Source organism: Microplitis mediator, chromosome 6 (assembly GCF_029852145.1).
Source record: "Microplitis mediator isolate UGA2020A chromosome 6, iyMicMedi2.1, whole genome shotgun sequence".
Lineage (NCBI taxonomy): Eukaryota > Metazoa > Arthropoda > Insecta > Hymenoptera > Braconidae > Microplitis > Microplitis mediator.
The window spans coordinates 120,438-139,425 of record NC_079974.1 but is presented as its reverse complement, the minus strand read 5'-3'; the positions used below and the strand labels follow the sequence as shown (position 1 = coordinate 139,425).

General features: G+C 32.4%; 2 protein-coding genes across 8 annotated transcripts in view; both read left to right on the top strand.

Annotated features, from left to right (window-relative positions):
- LOC130669953 (protein PFC0760c-like) overlaps positions 1 to 3,820 on the top strand; it is a 34,311-nt gene extending 30,491 nt beyond the window's left edge. For 5 of the 7 annotated variants that reach the window (XM_057473118.1, XM_057473117.1, XM_057473119.1 and 2 more), the window contains 6 exons: positions 628 to 760; positions 849 to 1,478; positions 1,546 to 1,650; positions 2,376 to 2,543; positions 2,663 to 2,944; positions 3,005 to 3,820. In XM_057473118.1, the coding sequence (XP_057329101.1) occupies positions 628 to 760; positions 849 to 1,478; positions 1,546 to 1,650; positions 2,376 to 2,543; positions 2,663 to 2,944; positions 3,005 to 3,802 (2,116 nt within the window). In that variant the 3' untranslated portion in view covers positions 3,803 to 3,820. The remainder of the gene's footprint in view (positions 1 to 627; positions 761 to 848; positions 1,479 to 1,545; positions 1,651 to 2,375; positions 2,544 to 2,662; positions 2,945 to 3,004) is intronic. The other 2 variants (XM_057473122.1, XM_057473124.1) reach the window with 2 other exon arrangements.
- A 6,155-nt stretch (positions 3,821 to 9,975) lies between these two features.
- LOC130669588 (uncharacterized) lies at positions 9,976 to 18,623 on the top strand. Its single transcript, XM_057472571.1, has 9 exons — positions 9,976 to 11,923; positions 11,998 to 12,331; positions 15,591 to 15,766; positions 15,846 to 15,908; positions 15,993 to 16,120; positions 16,379 to 16,606; positions 16,686 to 16,841; positions 16,955 to 17,412; positions 17,489 to 18,623. Exons 1-9 carry the CDS (start codon positions 10,730 to 10,732, stop codon positions 18,379 to 18,381), a joined length of 3,630 nt encoding a protein of 1,209 aa, XP_057328554.1. The 5' UTR covers positions 9,976 to 10,729; the 3' UTR covers positions 18,382 to 18,623.
- Positions 18,624 to 18,988: the final 365 nt, after the last annotated feature.

Here is an 18,988-nt window from a genome sequence, read left to right as displayed (position 1 = left end):
CTTAATCCAAGAGCAAGAAATTCTTGAACGAAATATGCCAGAATTTTGTTTCAAAACAAAAAAGTCTTCATCGAAAAATCAAATTCTCAAACAAAGAATTTTTTTTCTCTATCCGAGAATTTCAATTTTTTGGTTCAAGGACTTATTTCTTGAATTAAAACAGTTAAAAATTTTGAAACAAGAACCACATTTTGAAGAAAAAATTTTTCTTGAATCAAGATAGTTTTTCTATCAGTGGACTATTACTATCCTTGCTGTACTTGCATAGTGGACAGTTTAAAAAATTTCAAATTTTACACAATCGACTTATGTTACACACTAACATAACTTTTGTGTTAAATATTAAACAAAATTAATAACTACTCCCGAGTAAAAAAATTTCAAGCCAAAGTAATTTCAAACCCGAACGAAGGCTCAGGTAGTGAAGACTAGGCTTAAAAAAAAACCTAATATCGGCCGATTTATTAAGAACATAAAGTTTTCGACGTGTTTTCGGTCAACTTTCAGCCTCTTTCGATAAAATTTTACTGTTTCAACGAAATTTCGGCTAAATATTTTTACCCGGGATGATAATATAACACTAAGGGAGTAAAATTATTACATAAATTTGTGGGAATATTGTTTTAGATCATCTCCAGAAATAGGGAATACCTCGTCATCTGGAAGTGACTATCATGCTCTTAAAGCTACCGATGATATGTTCAAAGGAGGAATCGAACAAGGAAATTCAATCGATGATAAAATTGATACTCTTACACAGGTTTAGATTTTAAAAATAATATTTTATTTTATTTGTATCCATATTATATTTTGACGAAAATAAATAATTTTAAAAAATTTTCCGTTAGATTTCAAATACAAAACCAGAAAATTATGACCCTGATTATTTAAACAAAAATCAATGGTTCAGTTATTTAAAGTTATCTAAGAATAACAATGAAAAACCAGTTAGAAAAATAGATATATCACTTGATAAAAAAATAAATAAAAAAGTAGATTCAAGAGAAAAGCGATTGTCTGTAAATGGTATGCCGATAATGCATCATGAATCGATTGTAGAGCCATCAAATTGGCCGTGGGAATATTATGACGATAAAGATGATATGAGAATAAAATTCGGTCGTGGGTTAATGCAAGTGTCAAATAAAATAGATCGTATATCTGTAAAAAGTAAAAATAATAAAATTAAATCTCGAAATTATAATGAAAATTTAAAATTTAAAAATTCTACAAGCCACAGGTATTATATGAAAAAATCCAATTTCCCGTCAAAAGAACACGAATCTTTAAAAAACCATTTTAATAGGTTTTCATTTCCTTCTGAAAATAAAATATATTATAAAAAAAAATTTAAACTAACACGATTTGCTAGGGAACTTGAGAATAAGAATGAAGATAAGTTTAAAGATGTTTCCCAAATACATTTTCGTGTTAATGCAGCACTTGCCGATGAAATTGTTGACAAAATATTTGAGCAAGTATGGCCAGATATTCAAATTTATTATCTTATAAATTTAATAAATTTTTATTTTTTTAATTTAATAGGTTGAAAAAAATGAAGCATTAAAACGTGGATTAAAATTACAGAGAAATAATAAATTTCATGATAAAATTATTAATCAAACGGATGATAAAATAAATCTGGAAAATGTCAGTATTATAGAGTGTAAAAAAATACGGAGTGAATGTGGATTTTATTTAAATCCAAATTCGCGTGATCACTCGGAGTTTTGGAGTTTAAAAAAAAATCACTCCGCATACGAAGTGAATAGGGAACTTTTTTTTAGGCGATTTTGGAATTACGCAGATTTCATTTTAATCTGCATTCACTTCGATCCGGGGTTTTAAAACTTGAATAAATTTGATTCCAATAAAAATATTTTTTTTATTATGAGAAATTTGATTATTTTAATAAATAATTGATTCAGGCGTTAATAATTGAACATTATATATTATGATTTTAATTTATAAAATGTTTTAGTAAAAACATTACATTATTTGATCTTTTGATTATTATAATAAATATATTAATGATGGAAAATAAAAAATCTATTTCTTTAACTTTATAAGTGTAAAAGTTTTAATTATCAGCTGCGTATAATTTTTTAAAATTATTTCGCGCAAATTCATGTAAAGAAAGCTCGTAATTTTTTCCGCGCTCAATATTAATACCAAAATTTAAAAGACCTCACTGTGTATCAGGAATTTACTCTGTCAATTTTTTTTATGATGAATATTTTCCAAAACTCTTTTTCAAAGTAAATTTTACTCCAAAGAAAAGTGAATAAATAAAAAAAATCTACTCCACGTTCACTCCACAAATTTTTTACAGTGTAGCCATGTTATTTTATATCATGTTATTTATAATTACGTAGGAAGAAAAAACAGAGGAAATTATAAAAAAAGTTAAAGAACTTTTAAGTAATATTGTTATGGAAGAATTTAAAGAAAAAACTTGTTTAAAATTACCATCACATTTACAAAAATTTTTAGTGTGGCTCGTTGATAATAAAAATGATGCGTACAATTATACAAAATACAAGGTATTAATCAAATTATTCAACAATATTTTATAATGCAAATTCTATCCATTTCAAGTTATAAAAATTTTCAATCGCATTTTTTTTTTATTCAAAAAATTTTGTTTTGTTTTAAACTTAAGGTTCAAGATACAGATGTCAGTGAGCAGATAAAAGAGGAACAAAAAAAAATTTTATTTCCAAAATCAAGAGAATTAACTTCACCTGAAATTTATTCTTTGGCGCGAAAATCTGCCGAGACAAACACAACAAGAGAAATCAATTCCTCAAATTCAAGTGACAAAATAAATAATCTTTTTGGCGAATTACATGAAAAAATGAAATTATTAAAACGCTTATTAAGAGCTTACCATTTTTTGAGTCACCATGAACAGAAAAAAGTTAAAGCCGTCCACGATTATTTGGTAATTAATCAAAATTTTATTTTTTATTCAAATTTTCTATAATATATTTTTTAAATTCAGAAAAAACAATTAAAATTGTTGGAAAAATATAATGGATCAAAAGAAAACGTTGAAGAATTTTCAACAATTACGGCTGTAAAAAAAATGAGTAGTAATAAATTATTTAATAAAAATCAAGAGAATTTATCTGAAATTAATCATGATAATGACACATCTCTTTTATCACTATTCAGTAATGAGTTAACCAATAAAAATAAGCCACGGAATATAAACAATAAAGAGGACAGAAAAGTTGAAAAATTTTTAAACATTAATTTCCGACAAAAACGAGATATGAAAAATGATTCGAATTCAATTGAAAAATTAAATAATTTAAAAAAAATAACATTACCACTTGGTAGTACTTCTGCGTCAGACGAATATATGTATACTGCATTAAAAGAATGTACTTCAAGTGAATGTAAATCAAAAGTTTATGATAAATGGAATAAAAAATTTATAAATAAACCTGGTGGGAATTTAGCACATCCGGATAATCAATCGAGCATTAAATACAATGAATATATTTTAACAACGGCATTTCCATCATCTGCTTTAACATTAATACCCTCTGCTTCTGTTTTATCAGCTTTTAGTTACAATCCAACCATCAATCGAAACAGATTAACAATCAATAATAAAAATAATCAAATTAAAATTCCATCAATCACATACGAAAATTTAAAAAAAAATAACAAAATGACACAACTATTAAATACATTTAATTACCCGACAACTGAAAAAAATTCATTTTCAACTCTAAAAAGTGCTAAATTTTTAGAAAGTAAAATAAACATTTTTCCAGTTCCCTATAATTAATTTAAATATCGATTATAAACTGTATACTGATTATATAAAATAAATAATTTAACAAAAGAAATGTACGTACTCCAATAACTTTTGTTAAATTTAATAAGCCAATGAACTCAATTCATTAGACAAAAAAAAAAAAAAAAGTTTAAACTCAGGAAATCTTAGTAACTTTAATCATAAATAAAAAAAAAAACAAGTACTATGGAAGGAAAAAAAATGTTTGTTCTCAAGAGACTTGGGGAGTGAATCTACGGATAAGCCAATTAAATTCACAAAATCGGATGCCTCGTTTATGCAGGCATGAGCACGCAGGGCGATTCTACCGAAAGATGTTATTACTTATTCGTCGCGGTTTAAACTTGGAGTTTATTTAGAAATTCCGGACGAGCATCTGCGTTCGGTTTGCGCGCGCCACGTTTTATCTTTTATTCTCTATTATTATTATTATTATTATTATTATTATTATAATATCTTTTTTCTTAGATTTTACACTGATAGAAAATTTATATTGACTCAAGAAATATTTTCTTGAGCCAAGAATTTATTTCTGAAAAAAACCAATTGTCTTGCTTCAAGAAATTCTTGTCTTGATTTAGATTTTCTTGGCTCTATAGATTTTGTATCTTCGATGGATAACTCTCGTGTCTTGATCCGAAACTATATTATCTTCAATCGATACTATCGAATTCTTCAAGCAAGACCACTTGTCTTCAACTAAAAATGTCGTATTATTATTTTAAGAACTTTAAATTTTTGGTTCAAGTAATAATTCCTTGATAGAAGATGTTTTTAAAGTAATGAAAAAAAAAATTTTTTTAAAAATAAATTTCTACTTTAACATATCTGAAGTAAATGAATGTAGTCCTAAAAAATCACTTTAAAACTTTTTATTTTTAAAATAAAAAAAAAAGTTTTTTTTCAAGCTGAGTAAATTGATATCTTGATTTAAAAATCGCGCCATTCTCGAAACAAGTCGGTAATGTCTTAAATCTACATTTTGCCTATCTTAATCCAAGAGCAAGAAATTCTTGAGCGAAATATGTCAGAATTTTGTTTCAAAACAAAAAAGGCTTCATCGAAAAATCAAATTCTCAAACAAAGAATTTTTTTTCTCTATCCGAGAATTTCAATTTTTTGGTTCAAGGACTTATTTCTTGAATTAAAACAATTAAAAATTTTGAAACAAGAACCACATTTTGAAGAAAAAATTTTTCTTGAATCAAGATAGTTTTTCTATCAGTGTATAAATTTTTTATTTTTATATATATTGTATTGGAAGCATCCTTGTCTCATGCCTGTACTGGTTTTAACTCTATATTCCTTCCTCTGTACATTAATGTGTATAGTATTTGGATATTTAACCGGGTAGGGTGTGCGGGGGTGAGGATTCAAGAAAAGTAGCTGTTGCAAGGGTCACAAGGGGTAGCTAAAGAAGGGATGGCTTGGATACCGCCTGGTATTTTTACATAACATTAAGTTGTCGGGAGGAAGCGGTTTCTAAGTATATATACATATATAAGTGGAAATATGTGTGTGATGGTGGTAAACTACCGGAGGAAACTGAGAGAAAGTGAGAAAGGAAGAAGAGGGATGGGATGAGAAGAGAAGAGGAAAGTATGAGAGCAAGTGAGCAAGAGAGGGGGACAAGGGTGGCTTGGGTGGCTTGGGTCACTAATGGAGGTTAAAACGTGAAAGCGAGGAGGTGAGTGAGGAAACGCTTCTCGCGTCTCGATCACCGCGAAACAGTTGCACATCCGGTGTGGCTTTCAACCCTCTCGTATACTTTAGTACTCTGCAAGACTTCTGTGACGTCAGACTGTGTGACGACTTTTTAGTCAAGTAGTCGTCAATACTTTATTTTATTTATAGTTTTTTTTTTTGTACTTGTTAATAAAATTCTGGTTTTCAAAATTTTTCTTCAACAATTTAATTATAAAATACATATTTTGTTTAAAGAGTATTATATATGTATGTACTTATGGAGAATATTTTATTTGTTAATTATTGGATAATCAAAAATGTATTATCATAAGCTACTTTGAATGTAACATATATATTGGTATTTATGTTTATATATACTAAGCTGTTTACACAGACCGGTCGTTTTATTTGTTCATCATCACGTGTACCGATTTAAATTCAATAATCGAAGAAAATAAATAAAAAGTATTGACTAAAACCTGTTAAAAAATAGGAAAGAGTATCCAATTATTAGCTTAGCCTGGTTATATTATTAACAATAAAAATGATATTTTTCAATTCCTTGTAGAATTTCTCAATCTGTATCATGATACAGGATGGTCCCTTATTGTTATCCACATATCGAGTATGAGAGAAGCGAGACAGGTATATAAAAGGCTTACATGAGGTAGAATTGAGCGTGAGAGAGCAAGAGATCATGTTCCCTCTCGGAATTGCAGCCAGGCATCCTCGACATGTCGATAACAGGCCAGCTCGGTCCCGCGGCCCACCGATACATCCTCCGATATATCCCTTGCACACATTGAGAGCCAACCCTATTGCGTCGTCAACCCCTCTCACATTCGACCGCTAAATGGCCAACCACCACCCAACACACCATCCACTCCCGTCACTCCCGTCTCCACTACCTATAGGTATACTACCACCCCATGCTGCTCAATTATTGATACTTAGTATCCCACTCACTCTGATGCTCTACAGCTACAGTTACCAGCTACAACTTTACCAGTTAGATGTAATGGTAATAGTATATACCAGCTTTCATATATATTTTCACCCTTCCGTACCTAGTGAACCTACTCTATGTATACCTTTACTTGTTCGCTTCTTGCTCTCATTCCCAGATCTGGGACATCCATTCGTTTTTTCACGTCATTAGACTCGACTACATTCGCTGATGTTTTGTATATATACCTACACTGCGCTCTGGTCTCTCAGGGAAATAATCGAGAAACGAGAGGAACACCCTGCGGTTATAACCCCGTACCGGTACTTCCTATAATACCGCTGAATCTCGATTATACGCTACACCGTTGGTGTACGTTGCTTTCGTTTACGGTTTATCGAGGCTAATGAATACTTGCCAGTTGCGACATACACGGATCGATCATTAATTATATATTCCTACATCATATATATAGTTATAGACATTTTGTTTCTTATCACCGACAGTTTCGTTCATTTCCTCTTTTTTTTTAAGTTTATTTTGTTCTCTTATACTTATAATGATGCTAAATTTTATTTTATAAACTTGAAAGATAATGCATTTCTTTACAAATATAAATATGTATAGAGATATCAATATATATAGATTTATATTGTATAAAACTTTTGTTAAATAAAAGGTATAAGAAAGTGTCGAATATATTTCTATTGTTACATTCGATATTTATTCTTAAGTTTAAGAAAGTTTATTTTTTTCACAAGCACACAATGACGTTCTATTATCACTGACTTCCTGTAAAACTCTTCGAATTCGTCGTTAGTATCCTTTAAATGAGCACCGGGACTTTTCGGGGTTTTTTTTATTATTTTTCGAGCCCTCAGGGCTGACCGCGAGCTCAATATGACGGTTGAAAAGTTTAAAAAGTGATAAGAAAAAAAAAAATGATTTAAATAAGGAGAATATTATATATATATATTCAATATAAAGATTGCAAAGAGAGAAAAAAATAAAAACAGAGAGAAAGTGTCTGGAGGATCGACTGTTTTGCGACTTGTCTCGATTCTTGCGTGGTCTGTACTAGTATCCTGTCTAAGTGTATTAGACTCGGTAAGAAGTCAACATTTATTTCCCGTCTCTTTCTATTACTGGGTAAAGAAAAAAAAAGAAAAAATAAAAAAGTGTATAGATCTAGTGTATAGAGATGAGTCTAAGGTCCGAGGAGTACAGCAAGTCATAGAGGCTTATACGGTCCACACGAGTCCCGTAACACCCCTATAGATGCGCCCTTACCCCGCTAATGGCACCCTCGGGGTATCCCCGAAGAAGCCTCTCGTATTTATTATTTAGGTTGGTACGAGATGGGAGAGCCCAAACAGCCGTCTTGATGTTCCACCTTAACCAAACCCTAAACCCTCATACAAAAAAAAAAGAAAAAGAAAAAGAAAAAGAAAAAAAAAACTTGGACGATTTATCCGCAAACATCGACGCGAAAGTCAAGAGCTAGGACAAATTAATATCGGCCGATCGCTTCCTTCTTCGATTCTTGTATACAAGTATCTTGAATCTAGAAAGAATTATATATATAGATTATTGAATATTACGTTGTATACACATATATTTTATATATCTCCAATTTATTTGTGTGTGACGAAAAAAAAAGCTTATACCGCCTGCCGATGATAAATCGCTGATGGTCAGTCGAGCAAAAGATCCTGCCTGACATGGACGTGTAACCGTTTTCACAAATTCCATCGGCAATATTTTTATATAGCTATATCATTCATTTCTATTTATCAATAATATACAATAAAACTGTAATACTTGCTAATAAATTATTTTTTAATGACTACTAAAATATTATTTCTTTATTTTAAAATCCAGGGTAAAATCAGACCTTATTTTTGAAAAAAAACAAGGTCTTTATATGGGCAAGTTGATCAGCCTGGATAGTGAAGCGAATTAAAAAATTACTTTTTTTTAACAATTGTCGCCTATTTTACCTCAACGTCAACTATTTCTAGTTCTTAATAATTAAGATAAAAAATACTGGAAAAAAAAAAAAATAGGGCACATTGTTGGGGCTGACTAACTTGTCCTATATAAATATTTATATTTTATTATTATATGGTTTATATTGTGTTGATTATATGGGTATCGATTACATCAGCATATTGACATTCGATTGTCCGATGTATATCGTATATTCGTATATATTTGTATATTCGTATATGGAAGCTCTCTACTGGGAGTTGTTAGGCGTCAGCTGCTCGACGTTATTGATACTACATTTATCCCGATTTGACGAATCGTCGTTGTAACCGACCGACCGCCGTCGAGCTTAATGGTCCAAGCGATAAAGAGAGATAAAGAGAGATGAAATTATGAAACATATCAAAAAGAGAAGCAACAAATTTTACCAAACCCAATTTACCCAATACCCAATTGGATACGTATTTTCGCTCTTATGACTCGACAACTTTTCGATTGTTGTTTCATTCAGTCGTAAAAAAATGAATCCGTTTTTATTCTTTTTCTTACAATAGATCTTATAACTTGACAAAAATCAATTCCTGCGGATAAATTATTATTTTCCCAACAGATTCCGTTTAAATAAAATCCTAAAAAGAAAACTACCGAGCGAAAAATCATCAAGTAATGCCATCTTTTGGCGTACACGTGTATCTTTTTGCAGTTACCACTTTCGTTATTGTCAATAACTTACTGCAGAAAACTGCAATTTCATCCTTCTCATACAAATCTTAAAATACATATATATTTTTCATACTCATACAGTTATCATTAAGATATGATTAATGATATATCTAATTACATTTTTATCATTAGATTAATAACTTTGTATAAAATAATATTTTATTTTCTTAACGTATATATTTTTTTTCTCTGAAAAAACTAGCATATATATCTTGAAATAACAGACTATACTGAGAAAATTTGAACAAGTACTATATATACATAACACTACACAAGTATATAAGTAACATGATTGGTTCGGTCTGGTCTCTGGTCTGCTCTGTGGGATCCGATGATTACGCGCATATGTGGGTGGCCTGAGGCATGAGAGATGAGAGCACATGAGAGATGAGACTGAGTGAGAAGTAAACTCTGAGAAATATAGAAATCAGAGAGGGCCCACATGTGTACAATCATTCGAGATAATATGAGACTGAAGCAAACTGAAGCCATCTGAAGCCATCTGAAGTAAGCTCAGTTTCTGGATCAAAGAGAATGCTGCTGTAAAATCTCTACCTGATTTCTTGACGAGCCCCTCCCCCTCTCTTTTTCTTTAGCCGGTCCTTGATGTTATATATATATATAGAAAAGGGGCCCGAAGTGAGTGAGAGGTGGTGAGGTCCAGAGGGAGCACGAGAGCTCATACCATTCCAGTACAGGCCAGTACAGGCACATTCCAACTGATTCCAAGTGATTCTAACCGTGAGGACCGTGAGCAATACAACTGCTTTAGCAAACCAGGCCCTCGTTTTAATCCCCACTTCTTGGCTCTCACGTTCTCACGCTCTTTCCTCTGTTATTTATCTTTCTCTCTTTTCTTACTCTCATCGGTTGGTGTAGTGTATTAGTGTATGGGGCCCCATTCGTATTCGTATTCGTATTCGGAGTATAAGTAAAGTCTTTGCTTTTATATATATCCCCCGCTTGATGCTTTATGCTTGATGGTTGATGGTTGATGCAGCGCTTCTTCACTTGTACGGTTTTTCTTTCTCCTGTCCCGACTTGAACCATCAGACGTACTCGGTTACGCGATCGGTCGAGTCGTTCCCAGTCGTTGGCTCTCGTTCTTCTTCCTCTTTTTCATCTTCTTGCTCTGTATGTTGATTATTATTCGTGAGAATTCATGACAGACGCTCTATACTCTATTATAAATAAACCCCAGTGATGCTGATCATAAAAACAAAAAAGTTAAATCGTTTGTGCTATTTTTAAGTGTAATACCAAAGTTACAACATTTGTGTTATTATATATGATATACTGTGGTGATGAATATTATATGGATATCCAAAAAATATCAAAGTTTTGGTTTGTGAGATGAAAAAGCAACAGCTTGGCTAGACGTAGCCGGATGCGGCGGTTAAGATAATGACGACGTTCAAGGACCTTTTCGATGGTTCATTGGGCCGACAAGTATGATCAGCATTCGAGAATCGAGGGTCAACGAGCCGCGTCAATTCAACTTTTGTAATTAACTAAATTAGGCGTTAGTATTTATTATATATACATATAGACGATTATAAAACAGGTTTACAAAAATGTCTCAACGAGGTACATCTCCGAGTTGTGGTATTACGGATATTACCAATCAACCACGAAATCTTCGAGTACATGATTATGATGAGGAAGATAATAATTGGAACAATCGTAAGAGTTGTAATAATCGTCAGACACTGCAACCGGAATTAAATCATTTGCATAATCGTCGTGTAGAGTCACCTATACATTCAATTCAACACACAAGATCACGTCCCAGTCACAGTCCAATATATGCCACCGAATCAACATACAGCACACGAATGGATCTTTCAGATCTAACCGATATTGGACCAGTAAGTAACCGTATTGATTTTGATTCACAGAAATCCCGGTTACATTATCCACAAAATCATCAAAACAATACCTACTGTAGTAGGAATTTATTATCTCCCGAATCACCTTACTTGCTCCAGTCACATCCATCAATAAATGATAATAATGATGGTGGTGGTAATGAAAAACCTAGTCATTATCATTGCACAATAGAGGATCAAAAGCACAGAAATAATAAACACATCGATGAAAGATCAACTAGTCCAACGACTTCAAGTTCAGACGCTGCGGAAGTTGTTACTTCACCACGACAAGCTTCTAAACATCGGCAGCATTCATCTCATCGTCATCGAACAGTTGGTTCGACAAAAGACACTCATTTGTTTCACAGTACAATAAATTCTGGTCAATTAACTCATCAGCATTCATCCCCACTGACTGACAAACATCGGCAACCAAATATATGTCATCGTTATCATGAAATCGGTCAACCGACTTCTTGTTCGCCTGTTTGTGATTCCGGTATTAGAGAAGACGATGGGTCATCTTCAATTCAATCAAATCATCGTGATCGTTTATCCAGTTGTGATGATATTAACGCAATGTGTTCAATAGTTGTCACTGGAACAACAACAACCAGCTCAACCTTGTCTCCCAATCTTATATCTCCATTACCTAACGCCACTGTAGCGAATTATCATCATCGTGCCAGCTCTGGTATCTCCTGTGAATCATCAACATCCTCGCCCAGTATTAGGAATCATGGTACGCTTGAGAACTGCGTGACTGAGAGACATCGAAATTTATCCCGGCATAATCACACAATGCAGCCTTATGCTCTGGATCCTCCACAACGTGTTCAAAGTGTTCATGCACGTGAAACGAAAAGTCCACTTCTTATGGGCTTTGATTCTATCCAAGTAAATAATTAACATTATTATTCCCGTTAAAATACAGTTATGATATTTTTATTTAATTATTATTAAATTTTTAGATGTCAACAACTTTATCAAAAAATAAATGCCGCTGTCACATTGACCATTCGCAACAGCAACAAATTCAATTACAGCAGCAGCAGCAGCAGCAACAGCAGCATCATCATCAACAAGAACAACTCCAACAGCAGACTCATCAACCGCATCACCATCACCATCATCATTATCACCAGCATCAGCAGTATAGTAATCAAGACAAACGAGGACCTGAAAGCGAAAACAATGATAACAGTATAGCTGCGGTAACATCAAGAATTCATCAACCTCCTGCATTACCACCTAGACCACCACCTCGGCCTAACAGACGCTGTGATGCAACACCGTATGATCTACGTAAGTAATTCATATCATTATTATAAACGCGATACTTTAAGTTTGTGAAAATTTATTAATTACATAATTTCAATTCATCTAATGATTATCATTACAGTAAGTTATGAATAAATATTAAAATTAAACAAAGAAATAAAAAGAAAAAGGTGAAATTTTTTCTTTGTTGTCTAGCTGAGAAATTCAATTTCCGATCCACCGTGTTCAGCGCTTTTACATATAGCTCGATCGATTCTGTCGTATTGCAAGCTCATTCAGCGCCTTGTTTTTCACCCTTGTCGTCTCATTCTCACTCACTTACTCACTCACTCACTCCCTCACGCTTATTCCTTTTTTATCTTTTATTTCAACCCCTCTTAATCCAACTAGCTGTTCGATTGGCGAATTGGTCACCCTCGATGAGTAACTCGATTAACAGATGAATCAAAGCATCAGGATCCAATAGATCCCCTAAAACTCCAAGGCAAAGATCAACTTGCTTAATATCTTGCTACTAACTACCAGCAATAATATATATATATATATCATTATGTGTATGTGATCTATAAGGGTTTCAACTCATTAAAGAGAACCATACACTAATACTAATAATATTTCAATGCATTATTTACTTACTTAGCTATAGAGTCAAAACTTCTTGCGGCCATTCAAAATACATATTAGACTGGGCCAAAAAAATCGACTATTTTTTTTTTTTTAACGATACTGTGTGAATATTATTTGGGATGACAAAAAAAAATTATTGTGAAAATTTGATCTCTTAATTTTGATATTAAGAGGAGTATCATCGCAATTTTTGATTTTTTTTAAATGAGCGGGTTTTTGTCTCATAACTCTCAAACCATCGAGATAAACGAAATCAACTCAGATACATTTTTTGAAGAAAATTTAATGCTCTACAAAAAAAGTCTGATTGAAATTTTTCGTCAGATGAACCGTTTCCTTATAATCATGCTTTGAACATTGGTATGATTTTAAAATTTGATTGTTCAACTTTGGAATTTTGTAATTCATGTAAAAATAAGTTTCTGGGAAAAGACAATGAATATTCTTGAAGGAAATTGAATGCTCTACAAAAAAAGTCTCTTAACAATTTTCGCTAAATTCACTCCTTCAAAAGTTATTCAAGGTTGAAGTTATGTAAAACGACTTCAATAATCTTGAATAACTTTTGAAGGAGTGAACTTAGCGAAAATTGTTAAGAGACTTTTTTTGTAGAGCATTAAATTTCCTTCAAAAAATGTATCTGAGTCGATTTCATTTATCTCGATGGTTTGAGAGTTATGAGACAAAAACCCGCTCATTTAAAAAAAATACAAAATTGCGATGATACACCTCTTAATATCAAAATTTAGAGCTCAAATTTTCACAATAATTTTTTTTTGTCATCCCAAATAATATTTACACAGTATCGTTAAAAAAAAAAAAAATAGTCGATTTTTTTGGCCCAGTCTAATACATATAGTATTTTTCAATTTATTGACAGTTTTTTTATATGTTCAAGAAAATCTCACACAGGTTTTACAGTCGAACTCAAATTAGTGTAAATGAATCTGAAAATGTTACAATATAGATAATGAACCGTAATTCAAACATTATAATGTGAAAAACTGTCAATAAATCGAATAACCGGAGAGGCCGTATTCATTATAATCATTCCATTGATCATTCAAATTAGCAATCATTTTATTTAAGAAATAATCATAGGACGTTTTTCGGAATTCAATAAAGATTTGTTGTATTTCGTGCTGTGGCAATTTGGTATTGAAGTGATTCCCGCGTCAATTTCAGAGTAGAGTCAGTGCTAATAATCACTGATGATCATACATAGATCATATGCTAGATCCTTGTGACCTTGTGCTTGTGTTTTTCACCCCAGCTGTTATCAATGCAATCTGTTGTACCAACTCGCGATATCCTGGTGAATGATTCACCCTCTTCTCTTGGATTACATCCCCTTTGAAAGAATATCCCTCTGATGATTACACTTGTTCTTTCCATCATCCCCTGTAGCTTTACTGGCGTCGCTTTTGTCGTTTACAAAAAAATTTTATCGACCAGTTTGTTATCAAGAGTCCCGCGCAAACTCGAAGAAAGATAAACGAGTGGCCATGGTGATGACAGCTTCGATTTATCCGCCAACAAGACACTATTATGGCTCGTTATTAACAGAAAGATTATATTTTATTGTGATAATAAAATTACCAGTATGTTTATTGTCTTTAATAACTATTTAAACGTTATTGATAAAAGTTCGGAGATAATATTTCCACGTTACTGGACACGTGCAATTAAGTCTGATGTTATTTTTCAATTTTTTTTTTGTGAGTGACTATAAATTATGGCATTGAGATACTTGTTTATAAATAATTTATCATGGAATTATAATTGCAATACAGTAAAAAAAATAATAAATTTCAAAAATGCAATCGGTATCTGCAGCAACATCAAATGAAACGCGAAATGTAGCAGCTAGTGGTTATCCATTGAGATCTAGATCAGGGTCATTTTTGTCCTCTTCAAGATCACCATCGAATAAAGTTATGGACAGTTATCCAGTGCTACAAATAGTACGCTGTCGTCTAGCTCCTGAAGCTCCAATGGAAGGAACAATAGGGTATCCTTTCACAATGACCCCACACTCTCATTCACATTTACCACGTACTGGATATAATACTCACTTGCCACGGAATCAGTATCGTCATCCTTGTGGTACGTTTTTAAATTCCCCATACTAAATTATATACTTCTTTTCATCAAACAATTCTGCAACAGACTCATATATTTTTATTTATATATTTTCTTATACTTATTCTCTGGAAAAAGGGAAACGATTTTTTAAAGAAAAACTTTCAATCATTTGTAAATACATAGAAATTATTCTCATGCGTGAGAAAAGTTTTTTTATAAATTCTATACAATGAAATCTTTAGCTCCGACTTCCTTTTCTTTTGTGATCAATGGCAAGATGCAGGTAGAAAGGTCCAAGATTCAAAACGAACGCAGGTATTTTCGTATAAAAATAAACCTTGGAAAAATTTAAAGCATTCAGGTGCAAGTGAGGACTAGATTGTAATTTGTTGCGGTCTCCTGATTTTTCACTTCACTTAAATATAGATGAAGATCAAACGACCAACGATATACAATATTTTTTTTTTAATAAATTTTTATTGTTGTTGTCGTTGTCATCGTAATCTCAATGCTCAACCGGAAATAGTATTTATATGACGCTAATTGTTTATTTACGATGGTTTGTTTACAGGAACAGATAATGGGGAAGGTAGTTGTTGCAAAAAGTATGTCGTGCTTTGCTGTCTCTGTGGGGGTCTTAGTGCCGCTGTTGGATGTCTATTCCTCGCAGTTCATGCCGTATTATCAGCCCACACAGCAAGTCTTGCACTATTTGAGACTGTGCCATCATACATTCCAGGAACAATGGTAAAAAAATTTATCACAATACATATAATCTAGTAGAAAATACAAATAAAATCATAATTTCTTTTTTTTTTTTTTCCAGTTAATATTGATGGGATTATTTACGATGATTTTAGCGAGACGCAAACATAGATATAGTATTTTGGTAATTTTTAAATTTAAATACAAATATTTATATTTTTAAATACTTTTCTATTGACAATAATTATAATAATTAAAATAAATGTAGATGAAAGTATGCGGTTCAGTTGGAGTCGTTTGTGCACTAGTCTGTGTCCTCGTCACGGTCACAACAACAGTCGTCCACATGTCAAGGCTACAGGGTCTTCGCGAGTGTGTTTATACAGCACGTGCAAGGTAATTAATAAAGATATAAAAAGATATAGTCAATAGAGTATAAATATAAGGGTCTCGTTATAACTTTGAGTGTGACGTTAAATATTCATATATAAAAAAAAGTCAAAGGGGATATTATTTTTCCTTTTAATACTGGTTATCTCGGCAGCCTTGAATTAAATTATTTAAAATCTATTGAATATGTACCCTTGAATTTATAAATAGTTGAGCCCTTTAATAAATTCCTATGGATATATATAATAATTACATATATTTCAGATCATGCACTTGTTATGGGGCACTCCAAGGTCGCAGTGGCGATCAAGGTGTACTTTTTGAAGGTACTCCTCACTGTGAAGCTGTCCATGGTGCTCTATACGCTTGTTTACGAGCACTTTTTGGTGTTTCTGTAGCTGGTATTTTAGCTTGCATATTTTCTTGTATGCTTGTTTACCAGTTACTCAGTCATGAGAAGAAAAAAATGTACTGGGAACAGTTAGAATTGAGGTAAACTTTTGATATATATATATGCTTTTATTTATTTTAAAATTATTATTAAAACTAATAAAATATATTGATAAATTAGATGCAGATCTCTTTACGGACATGGAGGTGGTGCAAATATGGCTGGGGCACCAGTAGGCTCTTGCGGTTGTTGCAATGATTGTGGTGGAGTTAATCCCTGGTGGGCACAAACTCCAGGGAATTTATATACTCCAAATCCTGACTTAGCACCGTCTAGGTAATCCTTTGACTAAAATTAACTAAAATCTAATATTCCATTTACCATTAAACTAATATTGCATCTAACGCTTATTTACATTACTAATATCTATATACATTTTCTTTAAATAGAAGATGGCGCTTACCCTGGTCACGGTCACGAGGTCCAGCACCGACTCCCGATTCCAATTATGGTTTCCATGCACAATCTATGAGACAAGCTGCTGAAGTTAATGATTCAACACGAGAAAATACAACAGCAATACAAAATCCCTATGGTCTTCTTGACTCCCGACAACCGCACGCTTCTTACTCCGTCCTTAATGCTCAAAACACCTCCTATACAGCCAGCACAGGATCTTACAGTGTGCTTGAGACTCCTGTTCCTCTATGGGGACCTCCACCTCCCTACAGTGATCCCAATAGTCCAGCAAGAAGACCGCAAATAGTTGAACCTAAAGTCGCGTCTTCTGCTGGATCTACAACATGTTCTACGCCAGCTGCTGGTGCATCACCAGCTCAACCATTGCCTCCATCATTGAGAATTGTCGCTGTTAAAAGATCACCTGAAAATTTTGATAGCAATGAAGGTAAATAATAATAATTTTATTACCTTTTTTAAATTTATCAAATAGAAAAATTTAATTATTTTTTATTTTTCTTTAGTTGATTCTCATGAATTGAGAACCCTACAACATTGTACGCCTTCCGATAACTATGAAAATACAGAGAAAATATCAAATACCATAGAACCAGAGTGCAGTGGAGCGCACGAAGGGGCGGTAATAAAAACCAGACGGTCTCGAAGAAATTTGAAGGGTGTAGAAAATGACGCTTTTCAAAAAGAATCAAACAACCAAATGTCCAACAGTAAGCAATCAGAAAGTGAATTATACTTTGGGGATGTTTCTTCCTGCTGTGGACCGGAAAGTAGTTTATATGAATTGACCGTTGACAAAGAATTAACAGATGAAACACAGCAACTACAACAACAACAGCAGCAGCAACAACAACAACAACAGTCGGATTACATTCCACCACGACTGACTAAACAACGTCTTTCGAAACGATCTCGACTACCACTTCCGTTATTACCACAAAATCAAACATCCTCGCCGCATCAAGATATAAATCTTGATGATGCCAATGAACGAAGTTACAGTAACAGTGACGAAACAATGGCTACTTCAGGAGGATTTCTAGCTCCGGATGCACAGTACGAAGTTATTCAGCAAGGCGCACATTATGGTTATTATATTTCTAAAGACAATGACTATTTAGAGGCACCCTCGAGTTACTCGTTTTATTCACGTGATCCAGGTAATTCTCAAGTCCCAGATGAATATCGAGGTGTCGTTAATGACGATAATAATGAATTGGCTAATTCATTGAATGAAGTTTGTAGTTTAGATAATGATTTATCACATGATAAAGTAGTTAGCAAAAGACCTGAGCATCAGTGTTGTGCGAATAATGTTGATGATATTAATTCTGAGTGGCAAAATGTCGAGCAACAGTCAAACTCAGACGACGACGGTGTCTGTCCAATTAACGTTTGATTAACTAAATCGTTCAAATAATTATGACTTTTTTTTTTCGGTTCGTACACTGAGAGAACAAAAATGTACATTCTAAAGAAAAAATGCTTGATTTGAATATTTTAGTGCCAAGCAATTATTTTCTTCAATCAAGTAAAATTACTTGAATTTAATTTTTTTTCTCTCAGTATAATATCAACAGTAGATAAAGTGAAGAAAAAAAGGCTGTCTATAAAATCGTTGTAGATAAAAAAAAAATAAAATCGAGTAGTTAAATTGAAAATTAAAAATTACCATCATAGTATTGCACTTAGATGAAGTAATTGATAAGAATTAAAATTTAATTGTATTTGTTGTTGATTGAAAAAAAATAAATAATTTTCACCCGCCGATGGACCAAGGACAATATTAAGCGAATAAAAAATTAATTAATTATTGTTTTTTCTTTCTATATATATGTGTACACACAATTTATCGCACAAATGTTAATATATCAATGTGCAATTCATAATATGAATTATTAATATGTATAATGAATATAATTTTTCGAAAATAAATATTTTTTAAGCAGACTGAAGAATACAAAAAATATAAGCAAAGAAACGTAAAGAAAACAATAAATAATTTA